This window comes from Triticum urartu, chromosome 5A (assembly GCF_056163025.1).
Source record: "Triticum urartu cultivar PI428250 chromosome 5A, HENAU_Tu73, whole genome shotgun sequence".
In the NCBI taxonomy this organism is placed as follows: Eukaryota; Viridiplantae; Streptophyta; class Magnoliopsida; order Poales; family Poaceae; genus Triticum; species Triticum urartu.
This window is the reverse complement of record NC_141877.1, coordinates 588,965,204-588,982,331: the sequence shown is the minus strand read 5'-3', so window position 1 is coordinate 588,982,331 and position 17,128 is coordinate 588,965,204. Positions and strand designations below refer to the sequence as shown.

The window sequence follows — 17,128 nt, the reverse complement described above, 5'->3', positions numbered from 1 at the left end:
TGTCATGATGTTGAGCTGTGGTTTTGGCTTTAGTAGCGACATCAAATCATTGAGATAGGAGTTGACAGATGAATAGGTTTGATGCGGCCTTTCAAAGATTGACTCATGAATAGCCTTCCGCCTTGCATACCATATAGCCCATAAGGTCATAGACATCCCAGTGAAGCCGTCATGACACGGAATTTCACGAAGTTTGAACATCCAGTTCTTTGATGCAACTTTGTTATCTATCATCCTATCCGCTAGTTCTGCATCTGAGAGTGCTCATGTACATCTAGCCATGGTGCATGAAAAAAGTGCATGCCGCCACGAGTCTTCCCCTCCACATAGTGGGAACTGGTTAGCCTATGCCATATTCCGATTGTGTAGCACATCAGTGGTCGTTAGGGAATGTCGGGCTAGTCTCCACAAAAACACTCGGTTCTTCGATGGAACGATGATATTCCATAGCGAAGTCCATGACTTCTCCTCTCTCGCATTATCGGAGGATCCACTCCTCCCTTCAATCCAATTCTCTCTATGGATTTTGGCCTTGATCATAAACTTGTATGCCTAGCTAACAGTGAATAGGCCTTTCTCTTGTCTGGATGCCATGCCCAAAAATCGGCAGTGTTTCGAGTGCACACTATGGTACTGAGTATCTCATCAGCATCAATGGGTAAGAAGACACTCCTGACCAAATTATTGTTCCACGAGGCTATGGTTGGTCATAGTAACTCAGATACCTTCACAAATGGGTCAGCAACAAAGAGATACAATTTGTCGTCGAGAAGACTCTTTTGGGATCCAATTATCAGCCCAGATATCCGTAGACTGGTCATTCCCAATTCGGCGAATAATGCCCTGCTTCATTATGTCTCTACCTGGCTACGCAAAATGATGCCTTGGATATCCATGGGTATCCGACTCTGTCACTTCTGTAAAACCAATTAGTCATATGGCAGGTGTGAGTATAATCGCCCGCCCATGAGTTTCCATCAACCGCCTTATTAATTTCATATTACATGTGGTCATCATAGATGTATCACATATGTAGTTGTAAATCCTATCTCTCTTTTCATAATATGTTGTGGTTGTCAAATGAATAAATTGCTAAGTTCATGTATATGTTGTTTTGGAGTTTTTTTTTCAAGAACACCTAGCAACATATCTTTTGTATTAAGGAGAGAAGAACACACATACAAAATTATGATATGTACATGAGGTGAAAACACAGAAGTACACACCCCACCGCCCACAACTTAAAGTGCTAACTCATGGTGTCTACTATTCCGTGAGTTCTAACCAACTTGCACATAGGAAACTTCTCCCTTGCTCACTTGATGACCCAAGATGGCATAACTTCCACCTTGTAGAAAATCCATTGTACCTCTCGAGCCACAACATGCAAAGAATATATCACATGAGGGCATTAAATTTCTTTTAGTTGCGATCCGAGACAGCAGAACTCACTGGCGGCCACCACTCCTTGATAGTCACAATAGCGCCAGGTGTGAACCTATCTATGCAATAGAAGCGGCCACCACTCCTTGATAGTCACAATAGCGCCAGGTGTGAACCTATCTATGCAATAGAAGCGGCCACCACTCCTTGATAGTCACAATAGCGCCAGGTGTACCAAATCTCACGCGCGAAAGAGCATCTAAGAAGTAGATGACTAACGTTCTCATCTCAAAACTATGGATGCTGCAAGTTCCTCCGAACGAGTCTATCCGTTAGGACACAGATGAAGGGTAAGCAGGTGATCGATTACTGGGACGCACGTCAAAGTACACACATGAAACAACAACAACATCGCAATGGAAGGACCCTAATGTGAATTATGCTAAGTTGAATATCGATGGTGCTTTTTTCAAAGAGTATGGTAGAGCCGGGGCTGGGATGGTCCTACATGATCATGATGGAGCAGTCATCTTCGCCGCAATGTGGGTGCTTTTTAATTGTGGTGATCCTCTGGAACCGGAGATGGCGACCATGGACGAAGGGCTTAGACTTGTGCTTCACTGGTCCAACTTGCCGTTGGTTGTGGAGACGGACTGCGCTGAGTTGCTGAAGATGGTGCAATCTAAAGATGTTGAGCGCTCGAGCTATGCGAACCAGGTCAATGAGATTAGAAGGATTCTGGCTCATGAAAGGAACATTAGTCTAGCTAAAATCAGTAGACATGCAAATGTAGCGAGTCACACCCTTACTTGTATGGGGCGCTTCCAACAGCGCACAACCTGTTGGCTTCGAAGCTCCCATGTGAAGATAGCTAGCATTGTCATCTCTGAATGTAACCACCATGGCTGATAAATGAAATGTTCATTTCCCACAAAAAAAGATGGGTTATTTCTGATGGGTGCTTCATGGATGTGGATAACCATTGGTTATGTGCACAATATTACAAACATAAATTTCTATCCATGAACATCTTGATGAGGGTCAATGTGATATGAAGCCGGTATATAGTGTGGAAGCGTTGGACCCGTTCGAAACCCGATCCATCGCCATTCGAGCTATTTCCACGTCGCATTGGACATCGATCAAACAACTCACTCCCCGTAAAAGAAAAAAAGGGGGCAATGCTACACATGCAGAGCTTTACGAGGGTATTATTGGTTAACCATGAAACAATGCACGTGGCAATTTGTGGTCGTCTATCAGTCGGAAAAATGACCCCCACCCTAAAATTCATGAGAGAAGTTTAGTACTCCCTCTAAAAAGAAATATAAGAGCGTCTTTAGATCATTAAAGTAGGCCGTAGTAAACCCGTTGGTTTAGCATTTTTGAAGAAATTCACCATTGACAATCCTCCTCGCACCTTTTCTTTTTTGAGAAAATCCTCACACTTCTTCTGACAGTCACGATCCTTGTCACACTGATCACTTGTACAATAAGGAAAATAAATTACTGGAGTCCGGTCTCAGCTCGCGCCACCGTGGGCCGGACGAGTCAACGCCACGAACCCACGCCTCCTTCTACCTTCCCGCCACTATAAAATGCCGGCAACTGCTCGGTGCTCTGCTCTCCACGCCCGCCCCCCGTGCGCACACAGCAGAACGCAGAACGCCTCCTCTCAGCTTCGTGCGCGCGCTCCGGCCGGCGTAGAGCAGAGAATGGAAGCGGCTCCAGTGGGGCCGGCCGCCGCCATGGACGTGGACAAGCTCACCTACGAGATCTTCTCCATCCTCGAGAGCAAGTTCCTGTTCGGCTACGACGACCCCAAGCTTCTCTTCGGCGGAGCCTCGCCGCATACACCGGCAGCGTCTGGGAAGGCGACGCCCCCACGGGCGCAGGCCGGTAAAGTGTGCATACTGTCGATCGACGGCGGTGGGCGCGCCGCCGACGGGCTGCTCGCCGGAGCGGCGCTGGTGAGGCTGGAGGCTTCCCTGAGGCGGCGCACCGGTGACCCCAAGGCGCGTCTGGCAGACTTCTTCGACGTGGCCGCGGGCTCTGGCGCCGGCGGCGTGCTGGCGGCCATGCTCGTGGCCCGCGGCAAGGACGACGCGCGGCCGCTCTACTCCGCGGAGGACGCGCTCGCGTTCCTCGTGCGCAGCCTCCGCCGCGGCTGGTCGCCCTCGTCCGGGAGCCTCCGCGCGCTGCTCCGGCGCCCGGCTGGCGGCGCCGCCTTCCGCAAGGTGTTCGGCGACCTGACACTGCGAGACACGGCGCGGCCGGTGCTCGTCCCGTGCTACGACCTCGCCACGGGGGCGCCGTTCCTTTTCTCCCGCGCCGACGCCGTCGAGAAGCCGGCCTACGACTTCCGCCTGCGAGACGTGTGCGCCGCGACCTGCGCCGGTTCGGACCGGTCCTCCTCGGCGGTGGAGGTGCGGTCGTGCGACGGGTCGACCCGCATCGTGGCCGTGGGCGGCGGCGTGGCGCTCGGCAACCCCACGGCAGCGGCCATCACGCACGTGCTCAACAACAAGCGCGAGTTCCCGCTCGCGTCCGGCGTGGAGGACCTGCTGGTGATCTCCATCGGCAGCGGGGAGGGCGAGCAGCGCCCCGCGGCCGGCAGCGGCGGCGCGTCGACGTCTGAGATCGTCAGGATCGCCGCCGAGGGCGTGTCCGACATGGTACGACGACAATATCAACGCACTAGAATTCTCTACCTTCGCTCGCAAGCGAGGTCCATTCTTGCACGCATCTTGTTCTCCGTGCTCACTGCAAACTCTTCCTCCGACTTGTTTTCCGCCAGGTGGATCAAGCGGTGGCCATGGCGTTCGGACATAACAGGACAAGCAACTACACCCGCATCCAGGCGATGGGGTCGCCGCGGGGCGGCCGATGCGCGGCGGCGGCGGCGAAGGGGTGCGTGGCGGCGGAGGAGATGCTGTCGCAGAAGAACGTGGAGTCGGTGCTGTTCCGTGGCAAGAAGCTGGCGGAGCAGACCAACGCGGAGAAGCTGGAGCGGTTCGCGCACGAGCTCGTCAAGGAGCACGACCGCCGGGTCGGCGCCGCCGCCCCCGCCGTCGTCAAGCAGCAGCCGGCGTCCGCACCCGACAACGCCGCGCCGGCGTCGTACTCGAACCTGGTCAGCCAGATGTTCACCAGCATCTTGTAGGCCGTGTACCGCTGTACCTGTACGTGCCGATCGAATGAAACGTTCCGGCCGCATGTTCACTGGTAGCGTACGTACTTGTTTTTTTTTCCCTCTTCTGTTTGCTGTTGCCTGCTGCCTTGGCTGCAGCTGGGTTTTGTAAATGAGGATGAGGATGAACAAAGTGCACTACTACATGGTGCGTGCCGTGATCCGTAGGATACGCATGTCGCTCTGCTCCCCGCCACCAGATTTTATTAGGATGCTAATGCGCGGCTGGTGATCGATCGAGTTGACTAAATTTGTCATAAAATAAGAATATGTTCTCCTAATTAAAATCAAAATTGAACTAATTAAATAAAATCTAATATAAAAATTGTAGCTAAAAACGAAGGACCATATATATTCAACAGTCGTTTGCAGGGAAAAAAACCCAATTCCGTCCCTGTCCATTTCATGCTCGCCACCCCTTAGAGCATCTACATCCGGACTTGACAAATCCGGCCTCTCAAACATTCGCGAACGTGCCACTGACAGCGCACGCCTCAAATTAGCAACTTTGCATCCACCTATCTCATATTTCAACCCCTAAATCCATATAAAGTATGCAAAAGAAATCCTGCGTACTACACCTACGTGCTACCCTAGCTAATTTTCGTCGTCGGAGATATCCACGACGATGGTGTTGGGCGCTGGCTGGACGGGCGGGTAGGAGGGCTCCGGCTCATCCTCCTCCTGCTCGACCTCATCCATGGTGAACATCTCCGCAACCTCCGCGGCCTCTTGTGCCTTCATCTCCTATCGGCGACGGCGTCTTGCCTCCGTAGCCGACTCCGACCGGAGGGAATCGATGATGGCTTGCTGCTCCACCTGCAGATCCACGTGGCCAGCGCCCCCCACATCCTCCTCCTCAGGCTCACCCCCTCCTCCTCATTGTCGTCGTCGTCGTCCTCCTCCACCTCCAACTCCTCCTCCAGACCCACTGCATTCGGAGGTAGCCCCGCGGCGATCCGGGCTTCGCGCCTAGCCTGGATCTGCTCAAGGAGCTCGAGCCGGTGCTCCGGCGGTGTCAGAAAAGGCTTGCTCCTCACCCAGCAGCGTGGGGGGGGGGGCATGGCTACTAGTCGTATGGGTGGAGTGAAAAGAGGCCACGGCGGCGGACAGAAGAAGGAAAATGTGGATGGGTGCTAGGGTTTCAGTGTCGCCGATCGACTTAAATAGCCGGGCAATGCACTACACGCCCGCCGGAGCTGGGCCACGCGGCGCCACCGGTCCGACAGAGGAGACGATTTTCGGACTGCCGAGTTTGAGGGTGTTTCCGGTAGGGACCCCTTCGTCAGTCTGACATGGCGGGCGTGCCTGGACGCCCCCATATCCGCCTCATATTTGGGCTGGATATGGGGGGTGCCGGTTTGGCCGGGCGTTTGAGCCCCGTTTGAGGCATTCGTCTGGGTCGAAAAAACATGACTGGTCAATGACCGGGCGCCCGCCCGGGCGTATGAGATGGGTTTGAGAGGTCCGGCTGTAGATGCTCTTAGGCATCTTCAACACGGACCCACAAGCCTCCCGCATCAGTCCAGACTGTGGGAGTCATCCAACGAGGCATGTATCGGTGCACAGGGTGGTCCATATATGATTTCTCCCGCATTCTGGAGACAAAAATGGGGGGCTTCCAGGAGTCCAGACACGCAAAACGTAGGAATCCGACACCCTCGGCCCATCCAAAACCCTTCTCGGGCCTCACGACTCTGTTCTCCCATTTTCTCCCCTTCCTTCTTTCTCTCTTGGCTTCGCCACCGCTCCACTATCCCGGCCATCACGCCAGACCCCTGCCGAAACTCTATATCTCCGTCATCTCAAGTGCTCCAGCAGGGCTCCACCCTAGTTCTCCTCCGTCTCTATTCAACCCTTGTCCTCCGACCGCCCCGCCAGGTACCATCCACTACTGCTATTCTCACCATGCCCAGCAAGTGTTCTATGAATCGTCAGAGTTAAAAACAGTTGTCCCTTCTTCGTTCTAGCAATGGATTCTGATTTGGAGAACATATACGAGCGTCCGACGACTCGTCAGGCAAGAAGGAGTACTCTGATGAGACATCGATGATGTAGGCGGTCCTTGAAGACGTGGAGCGTGCGGAGGAGCATGTTCTTAATTTCAAGGGCTCGATCAAGGGTCATCATCGAGTGCTCAACCGCAATAGGGTGCGCTACCATTTGACACTGATGGCCGACGACTTTGCCCCTGATGCATTATTCGCTGACCATTTCGCCGGTGTTTTTGGACGCGCAAGACTGTCTTCGGTCGTTTCTACCATGGCGTCCGGTCCTATGATGACTACTTCATCCTGAAGAAGGACGTCGTGGGAACGATTGGCTTCTCTAGTTACCAGAAGTGCACGGCCGCACTCTGAATGCTTGCATATGGCATGACTGCTGATTCATGGGAAGAGTACCTATGGATGTCCAAGAGCATATGCGGAGATGCCATGGTCAGGTTTGCAACTACCATGATCGAGGTGTTCGGACCTTAGTGTTGGGGAACGTAGTAATTTCAAAAAAATTCCTACGCACACGTGAGATCATGGTGATGCATAGCAACAAGAGGGGAGAGTGTTGTCTACGTACCCTCGTAGACTGGAAGCGGAAGCGTTAGCACAACGCGGTTGATGTAGTCGTACGTCTTCACAGCCCGACCGATCAAGCACCGAAACTATGGCACCTCCGAGTTCTAGCACACGTTCAGCTTGATGACGATCCCCGGACTCCGATCCAGCAAAGTGTCGGGGATGAGTTCCGTCAGCACGACGGCGTGGTGACGATCTTGATGTTCTACCGTCGCAGGGCTTCGCCTAAGCACCGCTACAATATTATCGAGGATTATGGTGGAGGGGGGGCACCGCACACGGCTAAGAGATCAATGATCAATTGTTGTGTCTATGGGCTGCCCCCCTGCCTCCGTATATAAAGGAGTGGAGGAGGGGGCCGGCCAAGGAGGATGGCGCGCCCAAGGGGGGGAGTCCAACTCCCACCGGGAGTAGGACTCCCCTTTTTCCTATTAGGAGTAGGAGAGGGAAGGAAGAGGAAGGAGGGAGGAAGGAAAGGGGGGCAGCCCCCCTCCCAATTCGGATTGGGCTTGGGGGGGGGCGCCCCCTCCCTTGCTCCTTTCCCCTCCTTTCCACTAAGGCCCAATAAGGCCCATATACCTTCCGGGGGGTTCCGAAAACCTCCCGGTGATCCTGTATTGTCCCAATCTCACCCGGAACCTTTCCGGTGTCTAAATATAGTCGTCCAATATATCGATCTTTATGTCTCGACCATTTTGAGACTCCTCGTCAAGTTCGTGATCACATCTGGGACTCCAAAAAACCTTCGGTACATCAAAATATATAAACTCATAATGAAACTGTCATCGTAACGTTAAGCGTGCGGACCCTACGGGTTCGAGAACAATGTAGACATGACCGAGACACGTCTCCGGTCAATAACCAATAGCGAAACCTGGATGCTCATATTGGCTCCTACATATTCTACGAAGATCTTTATCGGTCAGACCGCATAACAACATACGTTGTTCCCTTTGTCATCGGTATGTTACTTGCCCGAGATTCGATCGTCGGTATCTCAATACCTAGTTCAATCTCGTTACCGGCAAGTCTCTTTACTCATTCCGTAATACATCATCTTGCAACTAACTTATTAGTTGCATTTCTTGCAAGGCTTAAGTGATGTGCATTACCGAGAGGGCCCAGAGATACCTCTCTGACAATCGAAGCGACAAACCCTAATCTCGAAATACGCCAACCCAACATGTACCTTTGGAGACACCTGTAGAGCACCTTTATAATCACCCAGTTACATTGTGACGTTTGGTAGCACACAAAGTGTTCCTCCGGTAAACGGGAGTTGCATAATCTCATAGTCATAGGAATATGTATAAGTCATGAAGAAAGCAATAGCAACATACTAAACGATTGGGTGCTAAGCTAATGGAATGGGTCATGTCAATCACATCATTCTCCTAATGATGTGATCCCGTTAATCAAATGACAACTCATGTCTATGGTTAGGAAACATAACCATCTTCGGTTAACGAGCTAGTCAAGTAGAGGCATACTAGTGACACTTTGTTTGTCTATGTATTCATACAAGTATTACGTTTCCGGTTAATACAATTCTAGTATGAATGATAAACATTTATTATGATATAAGGAAATAAATAATAACTTTATTATTGCCTCTAGGGTATATTTCCTTCAGTCTCCCACTTGCACTAGAGTCAATAATCTAGATTACACAGTAATGATTCTAACACCCATGGAGCCTTGGTGCTGATCATGTTTTGCTCGTGGAAGAGACTTACTCAATGGGTCTGCTACATTCAGATCCATATGTATCTTGCAAATCTCTATGTCTCCCACCTGGACTAGATCCCGGATGAATTGAAGCGTCTCTTGATGTGCTTGGTTCTCTTGTGAAATCTAGATTCCTTTGCCAAGGCAATTGCACCAGTATTGTCACAAAAGATTTTCATTGGACCCGATGCACTAGGTATGGCACCTAGATCGGATATGAACTCCTTCATCCAGACTCCTTCGTTTGCTGTTTCCGAAGCAGCTATGTACTCCGCTTCACATGTAGATCCCGCCACAATGCTTTGTTTAGAACTGCACCAACTGACAGCTCCACCGTTTAATGTAAATACGTATCCGGTTTGCGATTTAGAATCGTCCGGATTAGTGTCAAAGCTTGCATCAACGTAACCATTTACGATGAGCTCTTTGTCACCTCCATATAAGAGAAACATATCCTTAGTCCTTTTCAGGTATTTCAGGATGTTCTTGACCGCTGTCCAGTGATCCACTCCTGGATTACTTTGGTACCTCCCTGCAAGACTTATAGCAAGGCACACATCAGGTCTGGTACACAGCATTGCATACATGATAGAGCCTATGGCTGAAGCATAGGGAACATCTTTCATTTTCTATCTATCTTCTGCAATGGTCGGGCATTGATTCTTACTCAACTTCATACCTTGTAACACAAGCAAGAATCCTTTCTTTGCTTGATCCATTTTGACCTTCTTCAAAACTTTGTCAAGGTATGTGCTTTGTGAAAGTCCAATTAAGCGTCTTGATCTATCTCTATAGATCTTAATTCCCAATATGTAAGCAGCTTCACCGAGGTCTTTCATTGAAAAACTCTTATTCAAGTATCCCTTTATGCTATCCAGAAATTCTATATCATTTTCGATTAGCAATATGTCATCCACATATAATATCAGAAATGCTACAGAGCTCCCACTCACTTTCTTGTAAATACAGACTTCTCCAAAAGTCTGTTCAAAACCAAATGCTTTGATCACACTATCAAAGCATTTATTCCAACTCCGGGATGCTTGCACCAGTCCATAAATGGATCGCTGGAGCTTGCACACTTTGTTAGTTCCCTTTGGATCGACAAAACCTTCCGGCTGCATCATATACAACTCTTCTTCCAGAGATCCATTCAGGAATGCAGTTTTGACATCCATCTGCCAAATTTCATAATCATAAAATGCGGCAATTGCTAACGTGATTCGGACAGACTTAAGCATCGCTACGGGTGAGAAGGTCTCATCATAGTCAATCCCTTGAACTTGTCGAAAACCTTTTGCGACAAGTCGAGCTTTGTAGACAGTAACATTACCGTCAGTGTCAGTCTTCTTCTTGAAGATCCATTTATTTTCAATTGCTTGCCGATCATTGGGCATGTCAACCAAAGTCCACACTTTGTTCTCATACATGGATCCCATCTCAGATTTCATGGCTTCAAGCCATTTTGCAGAATCTGGGCTCACCATTGCTTCTTCATAGTTTGTAGGTTCATCATGATCTAGTAGCATGACTTTCAGAACAGGATTACCGTACCACTCTGGTGCGGATCTTACTCCGGTTGATCTACGAGGTTCAGTAGTAACTTGTTCTGAAGTTACATGATCATCATCATTAGCTTCCTCACTAATTGGTGTAGGTGTCACAGAAACCGGTTTCTGTGATGTACTACTTTCCAATAAGGGAGCAGGTACATTTACCTCATCAAGTTCTACTTTCCTCCCACTCACTTCTTTCGAGAGAAACTCCTTCTCTAGAAAGGATCCATTCTTAGCAACAAATGTCTTTCCTTCGGATTTGTGATAGAAGGTGTACCCAACAGTCTTCTTCGGGTATCTTATGAAGACACATTTCTCTGATTTGGGTTCGAGCTTATCAGGTTGAAGCTTTTTCACATAAGCATCGCAGCCCCAAACTTTCAGAAACGACAATTTGGTTTCTTGCCAAACCATAGTTCATAAGGCGTCGTCTCAACAGATTTTGATGGTGCCCTATTTAACGTGAATGCGGCCGTCTCTAAAGCATAACCCTAAAATGATAGCGGTAAATCTATAAGAGACATCATAGATCGCACCATATCAAGTAAAGTACGATTATGACGTTCGGACACACCATTACGATGTGGTGTTCCGGGTGGCGTGAGTTGCGAAACTATTCCGCATTGTTTCAAATGTAAACCAAACTCGTAACTCAAATATTCTCCTCCACGATCAGACCGTAGAAACTTTATTTTCTTGTTACGATGATTTTCAACTTCACTCTGAAATTCTTTGAACTTTTCAAATGTTTTAGACTTATATTTCATTAAGTAGATATACCCATATCTGCTTAAATCATCTGTGAAGGTGAGAAAATAACGATATCTGCCACGAGCTTCAACATTCATTGGACCACATACATCTGTATGTATGATTTCCAACAAATCTGTTGCTCTCTCCATAGTACCGGAGAACGGCGTTTTAGTCATCTTGCCCATGAGGCACGGTTGACAAGTACCAAGTGATTCATAATCAAGTGGTTCCAAAAGTCCATCAGTATGGAGTTTCTTCATGCGCTTTACACCGATATGACCTAAACGGCAGTGCCACAAATAAGTTGCACTATCATTATCAACTCTGCATCTTTTGGCTTCAACATTATGAATATGTGTATCACTACTATCGAGATTCATCAAAAATAGACCACTCTTCAAGGGTGCATGACCATAAAAGATATTACTCATATAAATAGAACAACCATTATTCTCTGATTTAAATGAATAACCGTCTCGCATCAAACAAGATCCAGATATAATGTTCATGCTTAACGTTGGCACCGAATAACAATTATTTAGGTCTAATACTAATCCCGATGGTAGATGTAGAGGTAGAGTGCCGACCGCGATCATATCGACTTTGGAACCATTTCCCACGCGCATCGTCACCTCGTCTTTCGCCAGTGTTCGCTTAATCCGTAGTCCCTGTTTTGAGTTGCAAATATTAGCAACATAACCAGTATCAAATACCCAGGTGCTACTGTGAGCTCTAGTAAGGTACACACCAATGACATGTATATCACATATACCTTTGTTCACCTTGTCATCCTTCTTATCCGCCAAATACTTGGGGCAGTTCCGCTTCCAGTGACTAGTCTGCTTGCAGTAGAAGCACTAAGTTTCAGGCTTAGGTCCAGACTTGGGTTTCTTCTCCTGAGCAGCAACTTGCTTGCTGTTCTTCTTGAAGTTCCCCTTCTTCTTCCCCTTGCCCTTTTTCTTGAAACTAGTGGTCTTGTTGACCATCAACACTTGATGCTCCTTCTTGATTTCTACCTCCGTAGCTTTTAGTATTGCGAAGAGCTCGGGAATTGTCTTATCCATCCCTTGCATATTATAGTTCATCACGAAGCTCTTGTAGCTAGGAGGAAGTGATTGGAGAATTCTATCAATGACGTAATCATCCAGAAGATTAACTCCCAGTTGAATCAAGTGATTATCATACCCAGACATTTTGATTATATGCTCACTGACAGAACTGTTCTCCTCCATCTTGCAGCTATAGAACTAATTGGAGACTTCATATCTCTCAATCCGGGCATTTGCTTGAAATATTAGCTTCAACTCCTGGAACATCTCATATGCTCCATGACGTTCAAAACATCGTTGAAGACCCGGTTCTAAGCCGTAAAGCATGGCACATTGAACTATCGAGTAGTCATCAGCTTTGCTCTGCCAGACGTTCTTAACGTCGCCAGTTGCATCAGCAGCAGGCCTAGCACCCAGCGGTGCTTCCAGGACGTAATTCTTCTATGCAGCAATGAGGATAATCCTCAAGTTACGGACCCAGTCCATATAATTGCTACCATCATCTTTCAACTTTGCTTTCTCAAGGAACGCATTAAAATTCAACGGAACAACAACACGGGCCATCTATCTACAATCAAACATAAACAAGCAAGATACTATCAGGTACTAAGTTCATGATAAATTTAAGTTCAATTAATCATATTACTTAAGAACTCCCACTTAAAAAGACATCCCTCTAATCTTCTAAGTGATCACGTGATCCAAATCAACTAAACCATAACCGATCATCACGTGAAATGGAGTAGTTTTCAATGGTGAACATCACTATGTTGATCATATCTAGTATATGATTCACGCTCGACCTTTTGGTCTCAGTGTTCCGAGGCCATATCTGCATATGCTAGGCTCGTCAAGTTTAACCTGAGTATTCTGCGTGTGCAAAACTGGCTTGCACCCGTTGTAGATGGACGTAGAGCTTATCACACCCGATCATCACATGGTGTCTGGGCACGACAAACTTTGGCAACGGTGCATACTCAGGGAGAACACTTTTATCTTGAAATTTAGTGAGAGATCATCTTATAATGCTACCGTCAATCAAAGCAAGATAAGATGCATAAAAGATAAACATCACATGCAATCAATATAAGTGATATGATATGGCCATCATCATCTTGTGCTTGTGATCTCCATCTCCGAAGCATCGTCATGATCACCATCGTCACAGGCGCGACACCTTGATCTTCATCGTAGCATCGTTGTCGTCTCGCCAATCTTGTACTTCTACGACTATCGCTACCGCTTAGTGATAAAGTAAAGCATTACAGGGCGATTGCATTGCATACAATAAAGCGACAACCACATGGCTCCTGCCAGTTGCCGATAACTTGGTTACAAAACATGATCGTCTCATACAATAAAATTTAGCATCATGCCTTGACCATATCACATCACAACATGCCCTGCAAAAACAAGTTAGACGTCCTCTACTTTGTTTGTTGCAAGTTTTACGTGGCTGCTACGGGCTTAGCAAGAACCAGTCTTACCTACGCATCAAAAACCACAACGATAGTTTGTCAAGTTGGTGCTATTTTACGCAAGCACCGAGCGTAGCCACACTCGGTTCAACTAAAGTTGGAGAAACTGACACCCGCCAGCCACCTGTGTGCAAAGCACGTCGGGAGAACCAGTCTCGCGTAAGCGTACGCGTAATGTCAGTCCGGGCCGCTTCATCCAACAATACCGCCGAACCAAAGTATGACATGCTGGTAAGCAGTATGACTTATATCGCCCACAACTCACTTTTGTTCTACTCGTGCATATAACATCAACACATAAAACCTAGGCTCGGATGCCACTGTTGGGGAACATAGTAATTCCAAAAAAATTCCTACGCACACGCAAGATCATGGTGATGCATAGCAACGAGAGGGGAGAGTGTTGTCTACGTACCCTCGTAGACCAGAACCGGAAGCGTTAGCACAACGCGGTTGATGTAGTTGTACGTCTTCACGACCCAACCGATCAAGCACCGAAACTACGGCACCTCCGAGTTCTAGCACACGTTCAGCTCGATGACGATCCCCGGACTCCGATCCAGCAAAGTGTCAGGGATGAGTTCCGTCAGCACAGCGGCATGGTGACGATCTTGATGTTCTACCGTCGCAGGGCTTCGCCTAAGCACCGCTACAATATTATCGAGGATTATGGTGGAGGGGGGCACCGCACACGGCTTAGAGATCAATGATCAATTGTTGTGTCTATGGGGTGCCCCCCTGCCTCCGTATATAAAGGAGTGGAGGAGGGGGCCGGCCAAGGAGGGTGGCGCGCCCAAGGGGGGGAGTCCAACTCCCACCGGGAGTAGGACTCCCCTTTTTCTTATTAGGAGTAGGAGAGGGAAGGAAGAGGAAGGAGGGAGGAAGGAAAGGGGGGCCGGCCCCCCTCCCAATTCGGATTGGGCTTGGGGGGGCGCGCCCCCTCCCTTGCTCCTTTCCCCTCCTTTCCACTAAGGCCCAATAAGGCCCATATACCTCCCGGGGGGTTCCGAAAACCTCCCGGTGATCCGGTATTGTCCCAATCTCACCCGGAACCTTTCCGGTGTCCAAATATAGTCGTCCAATATATCGATCTTTATGTCTCGACCATTTCGAGACTCCTCGTCAAGTCCGTGATCACATCCGGGACTCTGAACAACCTTCGGTACATCAAAATATATAAACTCATAATGAAATTGTCATCGTAACGTTAAGCGTGCGGACCCTACGGGTTCAAGAACAATGTAGACATGACCGAGACACGTCTCCGGTCAATAACCAATAGCGGAACCTGGATGCTCATATTGGCTCCTACATATTCTACGAAGATCTTTATCGGTCAGAACGCATAAAAACATACGTTGTTCCCTTTGTCATCGGTATGTTACTTGCCCGAGATTCGATCATCGGTATCTCAATACCTAGTTCAATCTCGTTACCGGCAAGTCTCTTTACTCGTTTCGTAATACATCATCTTGCAACTAACTTATTAGTTGCATTGCTTGCAAGGCTTAAGTGATGTGCATTACCGAGAGGGCCCAGAGATACCTCTCCAACAATCGGAGCGGCAAATCCTAATCTCGAAATACGCCAACCCAACATGTACCTTTGGAGACACCTGTAGAGCACCTTTATAATCACCCAGTTACGTTGTGACGTTTGGTAGCACACAAAGTGTTCATCCGGTAAACGGGAGTTGTATAATCTCATAGTCATAGGAACATGTATAAGTCATGAAGAAAGCAATAGCAACATACTAAACGATCGGGTGCTAAGCTAATGGAATGGGTCATGTCAATCACATCATTCTCCTAATGATGTGATCCCGTTAATCAAATGACAACTCATGTCTATGGTTAGGAAACATAATCATCTTCGATTAACGAGCTAGTCAAGTAGAGGCATAATAGTGACACTTTGTTTGTCTTTGTATTCACACAAGTATTACGTTTCCGATTAATACAATTCTAGTATGAATAATAAACATTTATCATGATATAAGCAAATAAATAATAACTTTATTATTTCCTCTAGGGCATATTTTCTTCACTCAGTACCTGAGAGAATTAATTGTGGCAGACACCGAGGGGCTCTTGGCAATCTCAGAAGCAAGAGGGTTGTCAGGTTTGCTTGGATCTCTTGACTGCATGCATTGGAAATTGAAAAACTACCCGAAGGCTTTACAAGGGCAATATTAGGTCATGTTAAAGAAGCCCATCATCATTCTTGAAGCAGTTGCATCACATGATTTTTGAATTTGACATGTTTTCTTTGGCAAGCCCGAGTCTCACAATGACATCAATGTGCTGCAACGATAGCCGTTGTTTGCGAGGCTGATTGAAGAAAAATATCCTCTTTGTCACTACACTATCAATGGACATGAGTACAACATGGCGACTATCTGGTTGGCGGTATCTATCCTCCATGGGCTACCTTTGTCAGTACCATCTCAAACCCAGTTGGGCAAAAAAATGCTTACTTTGCTCAAAGACAAGAAGCAACTAGAAATGATGTTGAGCGGACATTTGGAATTCTGCAGGCTCGTTTTGTAGTTGTTCGTGGACCTGCTAAACAATGGGATCCGGAAACCTTATGGGAGATGATGACATGTTGTGTGCTCATGCACAACATGATCGTCAAGGACGAGGGTGACAATGCTGCCGCAGGTCTGGAATTTAAGAACATGGGTGATCCTATTCAACTTCCGGACTAGAATCCGACCACACTTGAAGAGTTTATTCAAATGCATCAACAAATCGGCATCTACCAACTCACGAGCAGCGAAAGGAAAAATCTGATTGAACATTAGTGGATTGTATAAGGGCAAAACAATGTTGGGATGTAATATATGATTTTTTTTTTTGAAAATTTTGAACTAGTGTTACATGAGCTATTTGAACGCTTGTACCCTTTGCATGCGGCTATTTGATCGTACGGACTTGAAAAAAAAAGCCAGATGTATGCAGCTACGGTTGAATGACTGCCTCCCATATCCGTGTCCACAGACTGACCTCCCTGTCCGCAGACGGATGCGGGAGAAAATTTACGGGTTGCCATTGGAGATGCCCTCATGTACCCGTGACTCGGCCTCAGACTTTGCCTTCTCTCTCAGTGATGCAAAGAATTTTTTTTCCAGTTGCCTCAAGATTAGCGAAACCGGAAGAAAAAAAAATCTCGCCAGATTTCTGCGGGCAATATGATGCTCAGCACAAGGCAGCTAGCTGTTGCGAGCTTGCTTGGGGACGTAGTAGTTGCTCACACATCAAGAGGCAGGAGGAGGCCTAAAACTAGCTTTAAAATTCCCCCGCAAAAAAAAACTAGCTTTAAAATTGTACGTGGCTCTCCACCACCTGCTTGCTCAGAACGGGATGAGAATCTAGTCTTGTCAAACCACAACATCCATCCATCCATCCATCCATCG

The 17,128-nt window shown here is 47.7% G+C and overlaps 1 protein-coding gene across 1 annotated transcript; it reads left to right on the top strand.

The window, feature by feature from the left end:
* The first annotated feature begins 2,981 nt into the window (after window positions 1-2,981).
* LOC125506071 (patatin-like protein 3) lies at window positions 2,982-4,743 on the top strand. Its single transcript, XM_048670948.2, has 2 exons — window positions 2,982-4,058; window positions 4,181-4,743. The coding sequence occupies exons 1-2, from the start codon at window positions 2,982-2,984 to the stop codon at window positions 4,544-4,546; spliced, it is 1,443 nt and encodes a 480-aa protein (XP_048526905.1). The 3' UTR covers window positions 4,547-4,743.
* The last annotated feature ends 12,385 nt before the right edge of the window (window positions 4,744-17,128 follow it).